Consider the following 21,893-nt stretch of genomic DNA (forward strand, 5'->3'; position numbering starts at 1 on the left):
CTTAAAATAGCACTAATAATTCTCACTGAAGGTGAAATACTTTTCACGTGTAATATATTTTCTATTAGATGAAAGCCTCACCTGGTCGACAGTGGCATTGGTAGCCATTGATGAGGTCTTGGCAGATGGCCCCGTTAAAGCACGGCTCCGAGCAGCACTCATTCATCTCCACCTCACAGAAATCTCCCATAAAACCTGGCCGGCAGCTGAATAAAAACATTTTTCCTTTAAACATTGCACAGAGAATCAGATGTTTTTATATTCTAAAACCATGTCCTTTTAAAAGGTTGAACAGAATGCTACGACTTTCTGAGCCACAGCCTTGAGCCAATCAAAAAAGCAAATATTCAAAAGGGAAAAAAATATAATTAATGACAGACATATGGTCAGCTAAGCTTGTGAAAGCGCTGCCACACAGATGGTGAGCAAACGGAGAAATGTCTCATTAACCAAAGTTTGCAGGCTTATAGCAAAACTTCCTAAATGTTTCCTGAAATTTTTCAGATTGGGTCAATTTGTCTGCACCTTTAAACTGGAGGAGGAATTCTTGAAAAATGACACTCGGTTGACATGTTGTGCATTCACTGATCATTATGAGACTGTTTTATATAAACTCTTTGAGTGGTTTACACTTAAAATGCACATTTCAAAGGGTTGAAATGACAAATGCAGTGCTTGTACATCAGACAAATGCTTCTGCATAAATCATAAATCAACTCACATGAAATGCTGTATAATTCAAAACAAACAAAGAAGCAAATGTTTGTTTCGTCCCCGCACCTGTATATAGAGGTTTGTGAGCAAATAACAGACATAAAGATACATTAGCAAGTCTAAAGCTCAGCAAAGGGAAGTTGGCCATTTGGTATCAGTGAAAAATCGAAAGTCAAAATGAAAGTCACTGTCAGATGCTAAATAAAGCAGCACTAGTTTATATAAATAATATATACAGTATGTGTGTGTGTGTGTGTGTGTGTGTGTGTGTACACATTTTAAAATAATTAATGGTTATTAAATAAGTTTATTTATTTAGTCTTTGCCATGATATCAGTACAAAATATTTCACTAGTCATTTTGCAAGATATTAGTGCTGAGCTTAATGTGCAATTTAAAGGTTTAACTAGGCTATTTATGTTAACTACACTGTGCCATTTAGTTAGCACATCTTAATATTTTGTGTTTAGTTAACTTATCTGGAGTGAATTTGCATTTCCCAAATTATATTTAACAGAGCAAAGATATTTTCACAATATGTCTGATATAATTTTTTCTTCTGGAGAAAGTCTTGTTTGTTTTATTTCGACTAGAATAAAAGCACTTTTACATTTTTTAAACACCATCTTAAGGTCAATATTATTAGCTCCTTTAAGCTATATTGTTTTTCGATGGTCTACAAAACAAACCATCGTTATAAAATAACTTGCCTAATTACCCAAACCTGCTTAGTTAACCCTCTTTAAAATTGTATGTGTATGCATGTGTCTATATTATATTATTATTATTATATTATAAACAAATATATATATATATATATATATATATATATATATATATATATATATATATATATATATATATATATATATATATATATATATATAGTTTAATTTATTGTAATACTTCTACTTAAATTTATATTGTTTAATTTTGGATGACGATAATGAATGTCTTTTTAAAATTTGATTGTGGTAATAAATGGCTCAAGCAGGTTGACAGTTTGATTGGTTTGAACATTTATTTTTTGTTAAATATTAAACACAAATAAATAGTTTTTACCTAATAATTTTTAGTTTTTAGACAGTTTTTTCTAAGTTTGGGAGGGTTTTAGTCAGTTTGGGCTGGAAACATCCAAGTGTATAGCAACACTGACCACAAATAACTCATTTTAATGTTGTGGTATGTGTTTGTCTGAGGTGAGTGACATCAAGTATGGGGCAGAATGGTGGCTTAGTGGTTAGTGATGTCACCTCACAGCAAGAAGGTTGCTGGTTCAAGTTCCAATGAGTCTTTAAGTTTCTTTGCACGCTTTGGTTTTCCCCCACAGCCCGAAGACGTGTGGTATAAGTGAATTGAATAAACAAACTTGGCCATGGTGTGTGTGTGAATGAGAGAGTCAACATGAGTTGAGACAACTTCAATATTTAAGTTCATTATACTTAAACCATGTCAGTTACCTTATAAATTCCTATCAACATCATTCTTATTAAAACCAAAACATTTTTTGAGATGTTGGCAGTCATATACATGTACCATGTTGCTAACACTAAAGGGACACATATGTTTCACAAAAAAAGGGAAAAGAGTTTTTTTTTGTTTAGAGCAAATTCCTTCTTCCGGTTTGAAAAGAAGTTTTGAAGCATTCATTCATGAGAAAGGCTTGGTTCGAACCAATCAGTGCAGTTTTTAAGACATACCATAGACAAAATGATTTAGTTACTAAGTTTACAGTTATATCAATAATATATTATGGACTGAAAGATCCACTCTAAATCCTGCTCTCCGAATGTAAACATGTAAACACCTTAAATCAAACTATCACAGCTGTGTAGGATTTTCGCAGCAAATGATTTTTGCCGACTGTTTGATGCAATTTTCTGCACCTATCGAGTCTATCAAAAAATGCATGCTGTATCAAATTCTATTAGAACTACACTCTTCCAGCAGTTCCTCCCATCCAATATCTTGTTTGTCATGGGGGCATGCATGAAATATTTCTAAATGAAAGTGAAAGTGCCAAACTGCAGTTCAATTTGACAAATTAAGAATGAAACACCGGAAAATACATAAAACTCTGGAGGAAATGTGGACAGCGTAGTGACGAAATGGCATTAATCAATCTATGTACTTTAACATCTAAAACAGGACCGTGAAAGGGACATTCAAAAAGCAGCTCAAAGGTAAACACCTTAATCACATTATTGTCTTATTCAGATTAAGGCAAATAATTTGATTACTGATGTCTAAGTGTAGTCACTGTATGTCTCACCTGCATCTGTGTTTGTGTTGCTGCTGTGAAAATCAGTGAGTGCATATACTGAAACTCCCCTTTTCATGCAAAGCCTTCCCTCTTTCGCTACTCAACACTCACTTTCCTTACTCTTTTCAAACTAGAGGTGTGTGTGGGGTGAGGGGGTTACGGGGCTTCATGGCCCTTTAATTATGACAACTAATCTGTACAAGTTAACTAAATATAGACCATGTCCATTACACTTGTATTGTCAAGTCATGTCAACTTTAATATTTAAGTGAAGTAAACTTATAAGGCAGTGCAAACACTTACTTTTTAAGTTGAAACAACTATATCTTTTTTACAGTGTAGGCAAGTTAGGTCAGTGAGGCCTTTTATTGGACAAAAGTGGTGTGTTCTGTAGCCAATTGGAAAATAAAATCTTAAAGTTAAAATCTTTAAATACCTTTTTTTAATATTTATTTTTATTCCAGGCAAATAATAAGACTTTCTCCAGAGGAAAAAAAGATAATAGGAAATGCTGTGATGTATGCAAAATAAGAGGCATTTCTTTCATTCTTAGGCAGCTTTAATTTCATTCATATCAACATATCAGCACCGAGTGTGCTCTGAATCTCTAGCAGTATGCAAAATGACAGAGGCTGATTTAAAATTGATTGAACTCCAGTTTTTTTGGTCTTTAAAATGTGTGCTTTTGTCCATTACCAAATAAGCCAGCCTTTAATACAATCGTTCTGCGAGTCATCAGTCTGCAAGTGATTTTAAATGAGAGTAAACACAAAGTGGGACGGGGGCGTTTGTTTTCCATTTGAGAAAATCAATCCAATGAGGCCTCATTTAGACAGACAATGCTTTCTCATTCCACAGCTGTCTGTCTGTCCACGCATCTGTCCACCTGACACGAAGAGAATTGCAAATAGCATTATCGCCAGGGCTAATCAGAAAGTCTGGACAGAGGGCTTACTCACATTAGAATATTGTCTTAGGAGGAAGAGATAATGAGATATGTTATGTGTTGGATGGGCCCTTTTATGCAGAATGTGTAATGCACCACAACGCAATTTTAGCCCTTCAGTTCAGCGTTAATGTTGTAGCAGCTGCTGCATAATAATCCACTCTGGCAACCTTACAGACCTTTACAAAGGACCAAGAGGCACCACGGATATGTATCTGAATCAGAGCCTGTCAGTAACTAATTACAGTTAGATATTTAAAAAGAACATGATGTAGGTTTATGGTTAGTTTGCTTCCATTTAAAAGTGCAGTATAACGAAAATCTGGAAATACCATAGCTTATAATAAGAGTTCAGTGAACATTACAGTGAGCCTCAAACACCATTGTTTCCTCATTCTCATGTAAATGCGTTGAGTGTAGAGTCCCAGGCCAATCAGAACAAAACACAGATTGTTTCTTTGCACACAGAATCTTTACTATGCATGCCCAAGGCTGAAATTGATTGGCTTTTCCTAGCGAGATTGCGACAATTTTCCCCTTTATTTTTAAGATTATCTATATTAAATTTTCTATGTATGTGGAACTCGCTTTTTCTGCAGGCGCACGGAAACACAATGACAAAAATGAGAGGTGCAGCAGGTGGTTGAAACGCGAGGTTTGCAGGGTGCGTAAAAAGCACGCAAAACGCTTGCGGCCATTAGAAAATCATTTAAAAAAGACGCCTCTCAATGCAAAAGCTTAAGATTTTGTGCATGATTTTTAAAAGAAGACGTGCCCACAAACCCTACCCCTAAACCCACCCCTCATTGGGGTATAAGCAAATTATAAAATATGGCTCACACTTAACAATAAGGTTCATTAGTTAATGTTAATTAATGCATTTACTAACATAAACAAACAACGAACAATACATTTACTACTGTATTTGTTCAAGTTAGTAAACGTTAGTATATGAAAATACAGTAGTTCATTGTTAGTTCGTTAACTCATGGTGCATTAACTAATGTTAACAAGCATGAGTTTGGATGGTAATAATGCATTAGTAAATGTTCAATTATGAGTAATAAATGCTGTACAAGTGTTGTTCATGATTAGTTCATGTTAATAAATGCATTAACTAATGAACCTTATTGTAAAGTGTTACCAACAAATGAGTGTGACCAGGCTGTTCATTCCACTGTGGCAACCCCTGATTAATAAAGGGACTAAGCCAAAAAGAAAAGGAATGAATAAATGAGTGAATGAGTGAGTGAGTGAATGAATGAATGAATAAGACCATACAAATGAAAACAAACTAAATCAAAATGTTAAGAATTAACTTCAGATTGCACTATTGAATTGTAAAATTTGCCATGTATGCTTGTGATGAGGCATCAAACACATGTAGAATGATGCACATTTATGGACATGTCATATCACTCAGCTCTTACAGTGATTTCTGAAGTGACAAAATGCCTACACAATTTTTAAAACTCATCTGTTTTTGCAGAGATTAATAGTAACAAATTACAGTGAATTCACTTTGAACACAAGAATCTGAACATTCATGAATCTATAAGTAAGGTAACCAAACAAAATAAAGAGACAAGATTATTATCGAACCACACTTACAGATGCTTCTTATTCCATAAACTTCATTTTGAAACTTATTTAATCTTTAATGTTATATAATTATTTTCATAGGGGTTATTAACCTTTAATAAACAGTGAACAGTGCAGAGTATTGACAGGAAATTCTGGGGAGCCAGGGAAGGATCAGCAAAGGACCTTAAGCCAGTGTGGTCGGGTGGTCTTGAGCATCTCGGTGTTCTATGTCAATGCATTTAACCATTGCCACTGAAATCATCTTTACTCTTGGTTCATGAATATTTATTGTATTGGACAACAAGTCAAAATGAGGAACATCCAGTGATGCTCATAATCACATTTGCTTGGAATTCTTTTGTAGTGTAGATGCTCTGCGGTCAAATTAATTCAAACAGCCACAAAGACCACAAGGTCAGATGCATTTTCTTCAAACATACAGCCTTTCAAAACCATTGTCGCTACTCACATTATTTTCATTTTATTGTTTGTACATCATTCACTCATTTAATAATATGGTTGTGAACAACTGATGCATCCCATTATTCTTTCTTTTGTATTGATATTTGTGGCATTGTATATATATCTTCTTACGTGGTTTACTACTTAGCGTAAAGGTATTCATAGAGCAAATCTAGTAACTTCAACCTGGGGTCATTAGACCTCATAAAAGATCAGAATTATCTTCTCGGTAATATAAGGCAATATTGATTTTACCTGCATGTGAAATTGACTCCAGGCCCATCCACACATGTGCCTCCGTTGAAACACAAGGAGAAATTCAGAGACGTCTGCAGACAAACATTCTGGTCAATGTCACAGTTCTTCCCAGTGAAACCATCAGCACATATGCAGGCGTATTTATCCAGTAGATCAACACAAGAGCCTCCATTAAGACATGGATGAGCCTCACACTCCTAAAAGCAAGACATTGACAGTGGAATCAGTAAGGACAGTTTTCTAGCAATATCCATATAACTTCCCATATACAGGGCTCGCAAAATTTCTAAATTCCTGGTAGCCCTCAGGCAGGCAATCTTCAGTTTTTTTTTAATTTAGATAGCCCAAATAGAAAATACATGATTTATTAAATAAAGACAAAAACATATATATATATATATATATATATATATATATATATATATATATATATATATATATATATATATATATATATATATATATATATATATTATTTTATTTTTTTCCAATTTTTCTTGAGACTTTTGTGAGTTTTTTTCTGTTCTAGAATCATCTATCAACTAAGTTAAGTATCCACTGTTTAGATTTGATGGCATTTTTGTTTTTAGTATGTTAAATGAACTAGTTTACCATTAAAAATGTGACTTCATGAGTTTAGATTACCTTTTGAAGAATGGTAATATTCAGGTGACTACAGTAAACAATTGTTAAAGTAACCTCACAAAAATGCATTTTTGCTTGTACAGTATACAGTATGTGAATGTATTAATTACACTTCAGCTTTGTATAAATTATGAGAATTACAATGCATGACTTTATAAAATATACTTAATAGAAACGTTCAATGTATTCATTATGTTAACACATTTACACAATGTTTGTTTGATAAAAATAAATAAACATGGAAGTATTTTTTATTTTATTTTATTTTTTTGCAGTGTATAGGGTGGATATGGACATGGTTAAGGACAGTTGTTGTGGTATGGGTTGGTATTAAGGGCTGGTTATGGGGTAGGGTTTGATTTATGAGTGTGATTAAAGATACATTCAGTTATTTATGTGTGACCCAGGACCACAAAACCAATCATGAAGGTAATTTTTGGAAATTATACATCATCTGAATGCTAAATAGGTTTTCCATTGATGTATTGTTTGTTAAAATAAGATAATATTAGCTGATATAAAACTATTTGAATATACAGAAACTGAGGACACAATCAATCAATTAATGAATCAATGAATCAATTGATCAATCAAATCAATCACTCCTAAGATAATCATCTTTAAATTTGTCTAAATTAAGTTCTTAGCAATGCATATTACCAATAAAACTTTTTTTTCATTTATTTACTAGAATTTCTTTACAGAACATGATCTTAATGCTCTAATGATTTTTAGCATAAATATAAATTAATAATTTTGACTCATACAACATACAAGTACAATGTAAAAAAATGTGGGGTCCCACACTATTCCTTTCTGTTGTCCTAACACAAACTGATTAAGTTAACGTAATTGTTTTCACAAATTTAAGTGAATTGAACATAAAACAATTAAGTTATCCCAACAAAATTGTGTTGATCCGGCTCAATTTAACTTAGTGTTTTGAACAAGCAGCAAAAAAAAAATAATAATAATTTGAGTGTATGTATAAAAAAAGTGCGTTGTATCAAACGAAAAACTAGTTGGATTCGAAAAAGAATAAAAATTTCCATAACCAATATTTAAATAATAAAATAATGATTAATATTACAGTATATTTTAAGTAATGTTTCACAAAAAAATAAAAAAAAAAAACTTTCACTAAATCACAAGTTTACTGCTTGATCATACAATTTTCCTAGGGCACTAATACAGTTTTTACTGCATGCTGTATGGCTACATTTAATTACATTTCTGTGATTTAAAGACGTTAATATAAAAAGGATATATGGTACATTAGTGGAGTTGATACAGTAAGTGAGTATAGAGAAACAGAATGGCAGATCTCGTCCTATGGTCATTACGGGAGCAAACAGCGGCTAATGATTTATTCCAAACAAGCCTCTGAAGTCCTCCAAGCAGCCAAGTGTTTCGTCTCGGGGGGACATTTAAGGCCGCGCTAGGTATTAAATCAATTAGGGATAGAAGCATTTTAATCAGACTCTTGTGTTTAGATGATTCTGTGGTTGTTATCCAGAAGAATTATCCCCACCATCTAATGCATGCAGAGATACGATATATAAGAACAGCATTCAACTATAGAGTTTGAATTAATAAGCCCAAATCAGAATAAATTGGGAAAGTATGGAAAATGCAAATATAAAATTATAGTAGTGAGTTCTAAATTTAAATTTAACTTGTGTTTCATTGCGGACAATATGAACACAAAATGTTTCATGTTTCGTCTGGTCAACTTGATTTCATTTTTAAATACTGTACACATCCTTTCCTCTTAAAAAGATTAGGAAAGAATCAATTTAAGGCTAGTAATCAGGTAAATTGGCTAAATAATGATGTGATTTAAAAACTTTCAAACTTTTTTTTAAATGTGTTGCAAGATACATGTTTATTTTGAAAAAAAAAAAGACAAACAATTAAAATCATGAGGAACACATTCAATAATGTTTGTTGTATTTTTGCAATAAAAATGCATATCAGAGTAAATTTAGAAATCACTACTTACTATTTTATTTGAAAATATGAAACTTCACGCTTAAAAATGTATAACTTCCACAAAAATATATGTATAATTACACTTAAAATTACCATAGAAATGACAGAAGAATTAAAGTTTCCACTGTGAAATATGATTTTTGCTAGATTTTCTTCCTTTTCAGGAGGATTATGTGCTCCGTTTCCCTTTTAAGCATTATAACAATATGTGTATATATATATATATATATATATATATACACACACACACACACACACACACACACACACACACACACACACACACACACACACACACACACACACACACACACACACACACACACACACACACACACACACATATTGTTATAATGCTTAAAAGGGAAACAGAGCACATAATCCTCCTGAGAAGGATACCTCTCCAGCCGCAACCCAACTCTGGGAATCATCCACACATACACTACGGACAATTTAGCCTACCCAATTCCCCTGTACCACATGTCTTTGGACTGTGGGGGAAACCGGAGCACCCGGAGGAAACCCACACGAATGCAGGGAGAACATGCAAACTCCACACAGAAACGCCAACTGAGCCGAGGATCGAACCAGTGACCCAGCGACCTTCTTGCTGTGAGGCAACAGCACTACCTACTGCGCCACTTTGTCCTTTATTTTTGCAAAACAATAAAAATAAAACTGCATTTTCATTTTAGATTTCACTTCCATCAAATTTTTTAAAAGCAACAAACATTGCAAAATGTTAAACATTTATATAATTTTTATGTATGTATGTATATATATATATATATATATATATATATATATATATATATATATATATATATTTTTTTTTTTTTTCTCAGTAGCAGAAGTCGTCATAGTTGTGAAAACTTAGAGCTTAGAGAATAGGAGAATACAACAAATAATTGTTTTACAATCTTTTTTGCTAAAATAATAAAAGAAAAACTCCACGATGATGTTTAAATTCAGAAAAAGGAAAAACATTGTGTGAGACTGGCAACCAGAGGACAGAATAACTTCAAATTTGCTGTCTTGTCCCATAGACGTTGCATTAGAAACCCATACATTTTTATAATTTGAAGCAAAGATGATATTTATACGTACATAAATACATCCAAATGTTCATACATGTTTAAAAAAAAAAATGTCAAGATGCTGATGACCGTAAAAAGCATCATAACAGGCTTGTGAAAAGGGTCCATACAATAATTTACTTTCTGCACTTAAAAACAGAAATTTGGACCTAACAGCGGCACACTGTCCTAAAATTACATGATATTTGGCAGCTCTATCAAGGGTTGCATGCTGAATGTGCTGTTATAGCCTGGAAATCAAATGTTGTCAGGGCTTCGAGAAAATTGCTTTGTTACTTAAGTCTCATGTTACTTTTGTCCGCTCTCCCCTACAAGCAAATATATAAGACTAATATTTTTGATCATACCACAACTGCACAACTAAAAACTGAAAATCTGGTTTCTTATATTTTGATCCATTTTGTGAGCTTAGATTCAGAGAACACTGAACTGTAAAACTGATATCAAATCATTCAAAAACCATCGTTACTTTATTCAGCTTTCTAGGGCAGTGAAGAGCACAGGCCGTGAAGATGTAATACAATCTTTATTTATCACCATGCGGGTCTGGTTGAACTTGATTCTGTGACTTTTAGATGTCCCTTCAGAAAGCTGCTATGAACTTGAACAACCCCCCACTGCAACCTGGGAATAAGAGCCTTGCTGAAGGGCACGACGGTGATGGCTTATGGATCGCTCTTCAGAGTACACCAGCAACCTTTCAGCAGAACCAGACTGAAAACTGAACCAATTACCAGCCTTGATATATTACAACACTACTCAAAGGCATTTCTATTAAGGAACGTTTGCAAACTTTAATTTTATTTTAGACTGTAGCTAATTGATTGAGCACACACTTATAGTATAGTATAATCATACGCTAAAAACAATGATCAATAAGTCATTCAATTTTTGTTACTTTAACTTACTAAAAATAATGGGTAACACTTTATTTTGTTGGTCCATTTGAGTATTAGTAGACTATCTGCTTAATATCAGTTGATACTGCTCCTTCAATAGACATTAAACTGACTATAAGAAACTTTGCAAGTACACGTCACTTACACTAACCCCAACCCTTACTCTGACCTAACAGTCTACGTACTTATAATCTAATGAAAATTAGTTTACATGTAGATGCAATGTAACAAACGGACCATCAAGATAAAATGTGACCAAATAATGTTTCAAACTATTTTGTTTTTATAAGTTATGTTTTATGTAAGTTTAGGGGCAGGGGTGCTCAATCCTGTTCCTGGAGATCTACCTTTCAGCAGATTTCAGTTGCTACCCATATCAAACACACCTGAACCAATTAATTAGGACCCGAACACCACTTGATAATTACAGGCAGGTGTGTTTGATATGGGTAGCAACTGAAATCTGCAGGAAGGTAGATCGCCAGGAACAGGATTGAGCACCCCTGGTTTAGGGTAATGTGAGCTAAAATGGCTTGTAAAATTACTTTGATTCAATTTAATTTAAGAAAGCAACTTTTTTTTTTTTACAACTAATTCTTTTGAGTACAGTATACTCACATATTTACTGTACTGTGCAAACTTTGTGCATACACTCTATTCATGTGTAAAGTTAAAGGCAAATATATTAGCAATCCAGTGACAATTTGCTTCTGTTCCAAATATTATCCAAGTGCTGTTTAACTCTTTCTTTCAACAGATTTTTAAACATAATAGTCTTAATAACTATTTTTATTTACTTAGGCCCAATCCCAATTCCCCTTGTTTTGCCCGTACCCGTGAAGGGGTAGGGGTGTCCCAATTCTCTTTAGCTTGAAGGCGTAGGGCTAAGTGCCAAGGGGTATTGACCTTATTCTAAAATGCGGAAGTGCGCCTGTTTTCGCGATTGTCTTAGAACTTCCGATTCAGTCGCCTATGGGAGAAATGACTAGGAATAATAAACGGCAGAAAACGGTCAAACTACTTGCTCTACAAACAAATGTTTGCATGACTATACAGACCAAGTAGTATAATATAACAAGAAAATATCAAATTGCAACATCAAGCAGCGAAATGAGCAGTTTTTAATGTCTAAAAATGAATGGAAGTGAATGAGACCGGAAGTCTTGAGCCAAAAAGATTTAAATGGCAGCGCCCGCTCGTCGGCGGAGAATAAGGTCAATACACCCCTTCAAATGTAGATTTTTCTGGACCACACTCGAAATCAAGGGGTAAGAAAAATTTCCCAGAATACACTAACCACACCTGCTCCCGGAAGTAAGGAGATCCACAAATTAGTATTCTTTTGTCATTATTACGAATTTTTACAATAGACAACGCTAATAATATATTTATAACTGCGTTCATGTTTTACCATCATGCTTTAAAAAAACAAAAAATAAAAAAAGAAAAAGAAAAAAACGCTAAAATAAAAACTGCTCAATTTCGCGATCTATAATCCCTAATAATAGCTTCTGTACAGCAGTCCCACAACTTCATGCACTCAATGACACTTGAATACCCTGTCAGTAATGTTTAGTGGCTGTCAATGGGGTTTTTACAGTGTCTGCTATACTGTTAATGTTGTTTTTGGAGTGTTTACATTGATGACTATGGCCACTGTGTTAAATGCACAGTATTACGATCTTATTGCCACATTAGATCGTTATGATGACATATTATATGCATTCAGTGATTTCTTGGAGATAAATACCAAAAAACAAAACTACTGGAATCGCTACAGCAGTCACGATCGTCTGATCCCATATGAAGCAAGAGATGGCGATGTCATATGATGACTGTAGTCAAGCTAGGTTAATTAGAAAATTCATTGGACAACATTGGTTTGTTCCATAGACAATCAGGAAACAAAATATTGGGGGGTTAAAAATAAAATATTTTTTATTTAGCCAAACTAAATGAACTAAGACTTTCCCAAGAAGAAATGATAGTAAATACTGATTTACAAAAACCAACTAAATACATTCGACAAGGCAGTATGATGGCAACAATCTTTTTTTCCCCTCTTTTTACATTATTGATATTTACAAGACTTTGCAAAGGTCGGCAAGGGTTAAATAAATGAAAGACCCTTCAAATTATGTGTTCTTGTCCTATTGATATCTTATATATTTTGGCGGAATTAAATAGGGTAAGCCCATATTCCTGTATAAAGTTTCACAATTGAAATGGCTCATCTGTCAGTGGGTAAAAAGGCTGGTGCGTCTCTGATGTATTGTTGATCCTCCATTACCAGCAGAGCCTGGTGGCAGCTGGGTGTACTGCAGCCACAGTGGTAAATGGCAGCAGTCAGAGTAGATTAATTAATTCAGATCTTTTGTACATTTAGATAAATATCGATTCTTGGCGCCAGAGCATATTGATCTATTTGTCCCACCCATAATCTATAACCAAACTCGCCAACAAACTAAAGCAAAAACGAAAGTTAGTAATTTCATGCACTCTTGGGGGCCCCCCTGGTGGCCATGGGGCCCTAAGCAGACGCTTAGCTCGCTTATGCCTTGGACCGGCTCTGTTTACAGAAACATAATAATCAACAAATAAAGCATTGTTTTCAAGCAGTATTTTGCACAACACCAAATGAATGCCACAGAATAGCTTAACGATGTCCATAATTTGTAATAGACTATGTTTGTCCCATTTATCTATCTCCATATAGACAGCTTTTCTGGAGTAGTCAATTTGCTTAGTTGCTCAGTTTTTACAGTTTTGTGTTTGTGATAAAGAGCAGGTTTGAGTCTGGTGAAGAACAGTTCTACAAACATATAAAAGCCACAAAAGATCAAGGTATAACTATGTGATCACATTGCACAAATCTCTTGTACTTGCTTGTGAAAACACTATTAGTTAGGTTTAGTGAAGTGTTTAGGTCAATGGTTCACTGTATGACTAGAAGGACGTGTATCTGAAATATACGATAAAACCAACTGATTTTTAAATTAGCAAAAATGTACACAGCACCCTCTAGTGGATCTGGTATTTTAAACGCACAACTAAATGTATCCAGAGCAACATTTTGCGTTTCAAAATTTACATTTGCATTACTTGTATTACATTATAGACGTGGACAAGGACTGAAAATTAAATATACACCAAAACCAAGAGTTTTTTTAAATCAGCAAAAATGTACACACCCTCTAGTGGATTTGTCATCTTAAACACACAACTAAATGTACCCATCTAAACATATTTTACGTTTCACATTTCACATTCGTATTTCTTATAGATGTGCCCAAGAAGGAGAGAATCATTTGTCCAACAAAACCTACAGATTTTCAAATTAGCAAAAATTTACACAGCACCCTCTAGTGGATTTGCTATCTTAATCATGCAACTAAATATATCCAGCTAAACATTTTACGTTTTGCAATTCACATTTGTATTTCTTATAGATTTTCAAATTAGTAAAAATGTCTACATGCAACTTGCAACTAAATTTACCCAGAGCAACATTTTACGTTTTGCATTTTGCATTCATATTTTTTTAAAGACGTGTACAAGAACAACCGAAAATAAAATACACAACAAAACCTGCAGTTTTTCAAATCAGCAAAAATGTACACAGCACCCTCTAGTGGATCTGGCATTATAAACGCATAACTAAATGTATCCAGAGCAACATGTGCATTTCAAAATTCACATTTGCATTTCTTGTAGACGTGTACAAGGACTGAAAATGAAAGATCCAAGATAACCTACAAATTTTCAAATTAGCAAAAATGTACACAACCTTTAGTGGATCTGGCATTTTAACATGCAACTAAATATAATCAGAACAACATTTTACGTTTCGCATTTCATATTCATATTTTTTATAGACGTGTACAAGAACGACCGAAAATTAAACAAAACAAAATCTACAGTTTTTCAAATTAGCAAAAATGTACACACCCTCAAGTGGATCTGACATTTTAAACGTGCAACAAAATATCCAAAATACAAAGTACCCAGAGCAACACTTTATGTTTCCTATATTTTACGGACGTGTACAAGAAGGACAGAAAATGAAATCTAAAACAAAACCCTACATGTTTTCCGATTATCAACAAAGTGCACAGCGCCCTCTAGTGTATCTGACATTCTAAACACGCAACTAAATATACCCAGAGCAACATTTCAAGTTTCGCATTTCACATTCCTATTTCTTACAGACGAGTACAAGAAAGATGTATATCTGAAATGTACACCTAAATATTTTCAGATTAGCAAAAATGTACACAGCACCCTCTTGTGGATCTGTAAGTTTAAACGAACTAAATGTACCCAGAGCAACATATTTTACATTTCGTATTCGTATTTCCAATGAGCCTGGGCTTTACAATACATTCTGCAGTGTGTCTGTTTTTGTGTTCCTCACTCCCCATACAGGAAAGAAATGACAATAAACTAAATCTGACAGGACGTCCGACTGGGATCATTCCAGCACAAAACACCAGTGGCGGCACAACCCATCCCTCTGTATTTGACTGTTAACGCTGCTGAGAGTTGAACACAAATCAAACCATTTTTAGGACAAAAGGAACAGACAGCCATTTGTGGCAGTGCTGAACGTCAAAAAGTAGATCCTGTCAATAGCGGGTGTAGTGATACGCAGCTCAAACCACAGAAAATAAGTGTGTCAGAGACTCTGTATTCTTGTTTGATTCCGCATTCTGTCCTAACCGTTTTACATGACAGTTCCCTGTTTGCTGAATGAAATGTGGAGGCCATGTCTCACAGACTCACTGTCACTGTTAAACCTTGAACTTTGATTTCATTACAGCCCGGGGACTCTTTGGACACGGGTCTCTCCATTTGACATAAAGTGCATATTCATTCTGATTTCTGATTCTGTGAGTGAATGCAGCATGCTTTATGGGCTCAAAACTGTTTGTATTTCTGCATATCTACATTCTGTTTATTGGTTTTCATATGCTAAGTAACTTACAGCCGCAGATTTTTGAGTAGATTTGCATTTCCTGAAGGAAAAAGCAGAGCTGGAAGTGCAAGGAGAGAGGAGTGTGTAAGAAAGGTTTAGTGATTGTTATGGCTCTCACGTTTCTGCAAATGGAAATCTACATAAGAGGTTATGGTTAAATAGAAGATGCAATAAACAGGAAAACCTTTCCACCAACAGGAACTCAAATGTCATCATTGCTGCAACATAATCTATGGTGAACGTAAAAAAACAACAACAATAAGAACATTAACTTAACATTAGCCATGATAAATGACACGTCACATTATAATAACAAGCCATGGTCGACCCGAGCTCAAACAAACCTTGTTGCTGTCTTGATGAACAGCCACAAAGCCAAGAAGAACAAAATCTGCCTTGTCCTGTTTTTGTTGTGCAGTTTCACTTTCTCCATAGAGCTCGCCGCATGGCTATTTTTGAAATAACGAACATCTTGAGCTGATTATAATAACGTGCATCGTAATTGTTGAAGTGCTTCTGACATCTGTTCCTTTCAGAAATGGACAAACACAAGAGTGACGTGCGAAAAAATAAAGGAGAAGCCGGAAAAATAAGGAGCAAATGATTCTTTTAGCAACCTAAAACATGAACAAACTGCCATGTTTAACTATTATCATCACCTTTTGGACTATTATGAACTAAGAATGACTTTCTAACAAGAGGTTACATGTGCTGGTGAAGATTGAAGATGCAGATGAAAGGTTTGGATTGACTGTAGGCCAGGGATGTCCAAACTTGGTCCTGGAGGGTCGGTGTCCTGCAGATTTTAACTCCAACTTGCCTTGACACACCTATGAGGATGTTTCTAGAAAACCTAGTAAGAGCTTTATTAGCTAGCCCAGGTGTGTCTAATTGGAGTTGGAACTAAACTTTGCAGGACACTGGCCCTCCAGGACTGAGTTTGGAGATGCCTGCTGTAGGCTATATGTTGCAAGTTGTTTTTAAACCTAAATAAGGACTAAATGTTTTCTGTGTGTAGTTTTTCTGTAATTGGTAACATATCGGAGACTGTGAGGGTCTGTATGTGTTCATATATGTTGCATTTATTTATTTATTTCATGTAATTGCAGACATTGCAGTAGGCTATTTTGCATTAATCACTACCACTGGTACCCTTTTGGCAGTGGAAACGCAAGCCTGATAAGCACGTACCATACCATACTGTACCACTCAGTGAAAAAGGGCCATTAGTAAAAAAATCTACTCGAAAATATTAAAATAAAAAATAAAAATAAAATACTCAGAATTTGTTTCTAGGCCAAACATCTAAAATTACTCAAATCAATAAGCATTTTCTAGACAAGTAAAGAAAATGGTCTTGTTTTTGCCAATGTGGTTAGCAAAATTTTCTTGCTACTGCTCACCCCATTTGCAGACCATGTTGACTGTTTCAGTAAAAACCCATCTAATTTTGACATATCATTTCTAAAAACAAGACAGGACTAGTCAAGAAAATGCTTCTTGATTTAAGAATCTTTAGATATTTGGACTAGAACCAAGACAAAAACTCTAACTGTGTGTTCACACTAAATGTAGCAAGAGCATTGAAGTAGCCGGAAGTAAGCAGCGAGGAGTTGCACGGTTTATCTTCACCAGTGTGGCCATCAGGGAAAGTTGAAATCAAGTCAACATTATGATACTGAGCTATGAGGTTTGGCAGCAAGCAATGGTAAAGTCTAGACATTCAAATGATTGTATCTTAGCCAAACTTTGTTGTATCCTAAAAAATGAAATTTTTTCAAGCTTTTAAAAAAGTTTACTTATGATTGGTTTTGAGGTCCATGCTCGCAAATTACTATTATCATTAAATCATTAATGATATTAATTATTATTAATATTAATAAGACTGCTGCTCCATTTGATTAAATTCATTTTAAAATAATTTACTTAAGATTTTACCAGTACTGTAAGAAACTTTTTAAGTGTCTGATGTTTTTTTTTCTTCACATTAACACTTTTTTTTTGAAAACTTCGAACATTTGGTAGTGCATTTCAAGCCTTGCTTATGGCTGGGTACAAAAAAACTAACATTGAAATCATGTTATCTTATTTAATTAGCTTTTTTATAGTTAAAGAAAAATCATTTTGGTGTTTAATACTTGGGCTTTAATACTTTAGTTGGGCTCTATTTTAACAATCTAGGTGCAAAGTCAAAAGCGCAAAAGCATACATAGTGTGTTCGAATCCACTATAGCTATTTTAAGGATGGAAAAATACGCTCTGTGCCCCAGCACATGGTCTAACAGGGTTAAGCTTATTCTCTTAATGAGTTATGGGGTGTGTTTTGAGCATAGCGTGCAATAAACCAATCAGAGTCTCATCTCCCATTCCCTTTAAGAGTCAGTTGCATCACACCATGGTGCATTTGCTATTTACATGACAGACTTTGTAAGTAGAAAAACTGAATGATTCACTAGCGAGAAAACAGATAAACAAACAATCTGCACAAGGATAAAGACTGAGCCTCCTCCATTTGACATCTTTACTTTCTCTTTACTTTACTTTTACTTTTTAATAATTTATTTTCATGGAGTAAGGAAATGGTTGTACACACTCCACTGAAGACATCCATCAGCCTACATATTTAATATAGTTTAAGTGCAAAGATTTGTTTCAAAACTATTTCGAAATTTAGTTATAATTTCCCGAAAATGAATAAATCAACAAAAATAACGAAGTGGGATCAATATCCAAACACACGTGCTATTCTTATGCCCCATATGGAGATGTATACATCTTAAAAACTCGAAAGATAGACAAATCTAAACTTGTTTTTATAAAACAAATATAAAAATGCTATTAATATAATAAATACTGCTAAAAATAAAGCAAATTGTCATGAATGAACTGAAAAAAGGCATGAAGGCATAAAGAAGGCATGAAGGCAGAAGTTTTTGTTTATATGTAGAAAATAATACTTTTTGTAACATTTTAATCTTAAAAAATTTTCATAAGTAGAGATATTTGTGTATTTTGTATTGTACATGCTCTGTGCTGGACTTTGGACCAACTTTTAGTCAATGGCGTGGTCTATTTCAGCTCTTCAAAATAGCAATGCACCAATAATGCGTCTTAACACACCACTGTTTTACACCAGCAGGCCCATGAGTCCACAAAGTGGCGCAAATGGATTTGCTATTTAAACAACGTCAAAATGATGATTGCGCTGGTCTGAAAATAGCAACAAATCATGCCAAAGATGTCTTGCGCCTTATAGCCCATTTTGTGAAAGTTTTGTTACCATTCTGGTGACATACATAATATGCACCAATAACTGATAGCTCAAAAGATGTACTGATAATCTTGATTGGACACACTAAAAAAAAAAAAAAAAAAAACATGCTCACATTAATGTTGATCTGGCATCTGTGCCCGGTCCATCCAACCTCACACTGACAGCTGAATGCATCAATTTCGTCCAGGCAACTGCAATGAAAAAAGAGAGCGTTTATGTGCTCTGACATGTGCAAATTTTGCATTCATTATTTATGATTTATGAGAGATGATTTTACATGTCGATGAAGCTGCAGCCTCAGCCACGTTTACCTGCGAAGTGATTTCTGACAGAGGCTTTACAGTAAAACAGCAGGACTAATAAAACAACAAGCTTATAAAAGGGATTTTCATTAGTGAGGTTCTTGTAAATAAAATACGGTCAAATCATATTACAAATGCTGGAAAGTCACATGCACGACACTGCAACTTTCACACTCCTGCTGTCTTGATGAAGTCACATTGATTGGTAATTAATGCGCAAGAGCTACATTTACTAGGTTGTGATTAAACAGCTCATTTGCTGTTTTAACAGCTAATGCCAGGTGACATCCCATATCTTTTATCCACCCTAAAAACTCGTAAGCAGTATAATGGCATTATAAAATTTAAAGATGCATCTTTTTATAAACCTATGCATGTTTATCCGCATGAACTGTGTTCCCTATTTCATTTCCAGATTTTACAGGGCTCAATAATATGGATGGCAAATGGCCAGAGGGAGAGAGGCAACAAGGCAGCTTTGGTTGTGTTTGAGGTGCAAAACATGGCTGCAGCTTCTGCTGATTTAAATGTTATATCTTTTGCTGTTTTAAAATTATTTAAATGGCATATAAAAATATATAAAAATTTGAAATTGATGTTATCATTGTAGAACCGTTTTTCTACCAAAATGAATAAATATTAATAATAATAATAATAATAATAATAATAATAATAATAATAATAATAATAATAATAATAATAATATAACATATAAATTATAGGTGGGCATAGAATCATTTTTTAAATCTATATTAATCTAGATTATTCTCTAAATTAATCTAGATTAAAATGGATCATTTGAATTCTGCCAAAGGCATTCAGAATGTGCGTGCTACCCAAATAATAAGTCTTTGAGAACGGGTTTCTCAAGCCAGGTGGAGCATTAGACCAGGGACTCATCCAAAATGCATCACAAACTGCTTAAGAAACTGTTCTACTATGATAATAACTGTTTATTCAGTAAAAACATGAATTTTAAACTGTAGGCCTATATAAGCTCAAAACAGCATTTTTTTTCTATTTGGCGTGCATTATTAAATAAAACTGCAGAACTGCATTTAACGTCAGACATCCTACTGATTTGACTCAAAAGTGCACTTTTTGGTCAGATGGCTCCATCCACACTAAAATATCAAAGTGAAAGTCATCATAGCTTGCGTAGAATAATACCAGCTCCCAATCAAACTTTGAGAATAGATTAACGGCAATATTTTTCACATTAACCCAGATAACGGCCCACCACTAATATATATATATATATATATATATATATATATATATATATATATATATAATATAAAAGGATCGAGAGAAATTATTTGATTGGAATGAGCTCAGATATTTTTAGTTCAGTATAGAGTAAGAGTATTGCAGGATGAGGGGGTAACGTAATTAAAGGCTCGTCTCCCCATCTCAGTTTAAACCCAGGGAACAGTCAAAATGATAAGATTCCCTTGAACGTAGGGCTTGCTGTCATTTTGACTTGTGAAGAAGGGAACTTAGTTAAAAGGCACCAGACCCAGAAGAGCCTTACAGACCAGAGTCATGCAGTGGGAGTTAGGGCGTACTATCACTATGCTATCCGAACCGTGCCCAGGCCCATTTCCTAGATCGTTTGAGAAGTGCGAGTGCTCTGAATCGGGCTCAGGCACGGTTCACTTGGCCGGCCCTGGCCCGGTTGGAAGAAGTGTGCAGAGTAATGTGAATGCAAGCTGTCGGGGGAGACGGGAATGGGGACAAGCATGCTTTGGCCAGGTTCAAGGCAACTGTACATGGTGTAAGTATGCCCTTAGTCTCTGACAGCCTGTAACAAACCTCAGAGTGCTGTGATAAACAGGGTTAAAGGCTGAAGACATTTGGTTGAAGCATTCATATATAAAACATCACCAAAGTCAAGTAATGGTAAAAATGTTGCAGACAACAAGTGTTTACGAGCTTGAAGAGAAAAGCAAAATGTATTTCAATAGGAAAACCCGACTTAACTCTCAATTTTCAAACCAAATTTGCCATGTGTGCTTTGATGGAGAGCTCCGAATAGAGTAAAAATATACCTATAGTGCGTGTCTTTGGACTGTGGGGAGCACCCAGAGGCAACCCATGCAAACACAGGAGGAACTACTATAATGTTTTACTAATTTTAATTCATGTGGCTGAAACAGGCTTCCATATTTATATTATACTTTTTTAATATTAAGTATACTTACATTACATAAGACAGAATGGCAAGTTTTGTTTTTGGAACCTAATTAAAAAAAGAAACCTACTTTGCATTTTTCTTATGATATCCATGATCCTGTACCAGGCCTTATCATGAGCTGATGCTGTGGCGGTCATGGAGGAGCTGAGAGCATAAGACTGAATCCTGAAAGACTACAGTGACAAGTCTTTGCATTGATCCCAGACTGCAAATCCCTAGACTGCAACTCCTGCACAGGAAATTTGACCAGAGGACAAATGGTCATGCCCAACTGAGCCTGGTTTC

The 21,893-nt window shown here is 34.5% G+C and overlaps 1 protein-coding gene across 9 annotated transcripts in view; it reads right to left on the reverse strand.

Moving 5' to 3' along the window:
- The window catches only part of eys (EGF-like photoreceptor maintenance factor), a 531,033-nt gene that overhangs the window by 180,233 nt on the left and 328,907 nt on the right, over positions 1-21,893 (reverse strand). For all 9 annotated transcript variants that reach the window (NM_001442782.1, XM_087277984.1, XM_087277990.1 and 6 more), the window contains 3 exon segments: positions 82-206; positions 6,225-6,424; positions 19,222-19,300. In NM_001442782.1, coding sequence (NP_001429711.1) covers positions 82-206; positions 6,225-6,424; positions 19,222-19,300 — 404 coding nt within the window.

The sequence above is a fragment of the Danio rerio genome, chromosome 13, assembly GCF_052040795.2.
Source record: "Danio rerio strain M-AB ecotype USA chromosome 13, GRCz13ab, whole genome shotgun sequence".
NCBI lineage: Eukaryota > Metazoa > Chordata > Actinopteri > Cypriniformes > Danionidae > Danio > Danio rerio.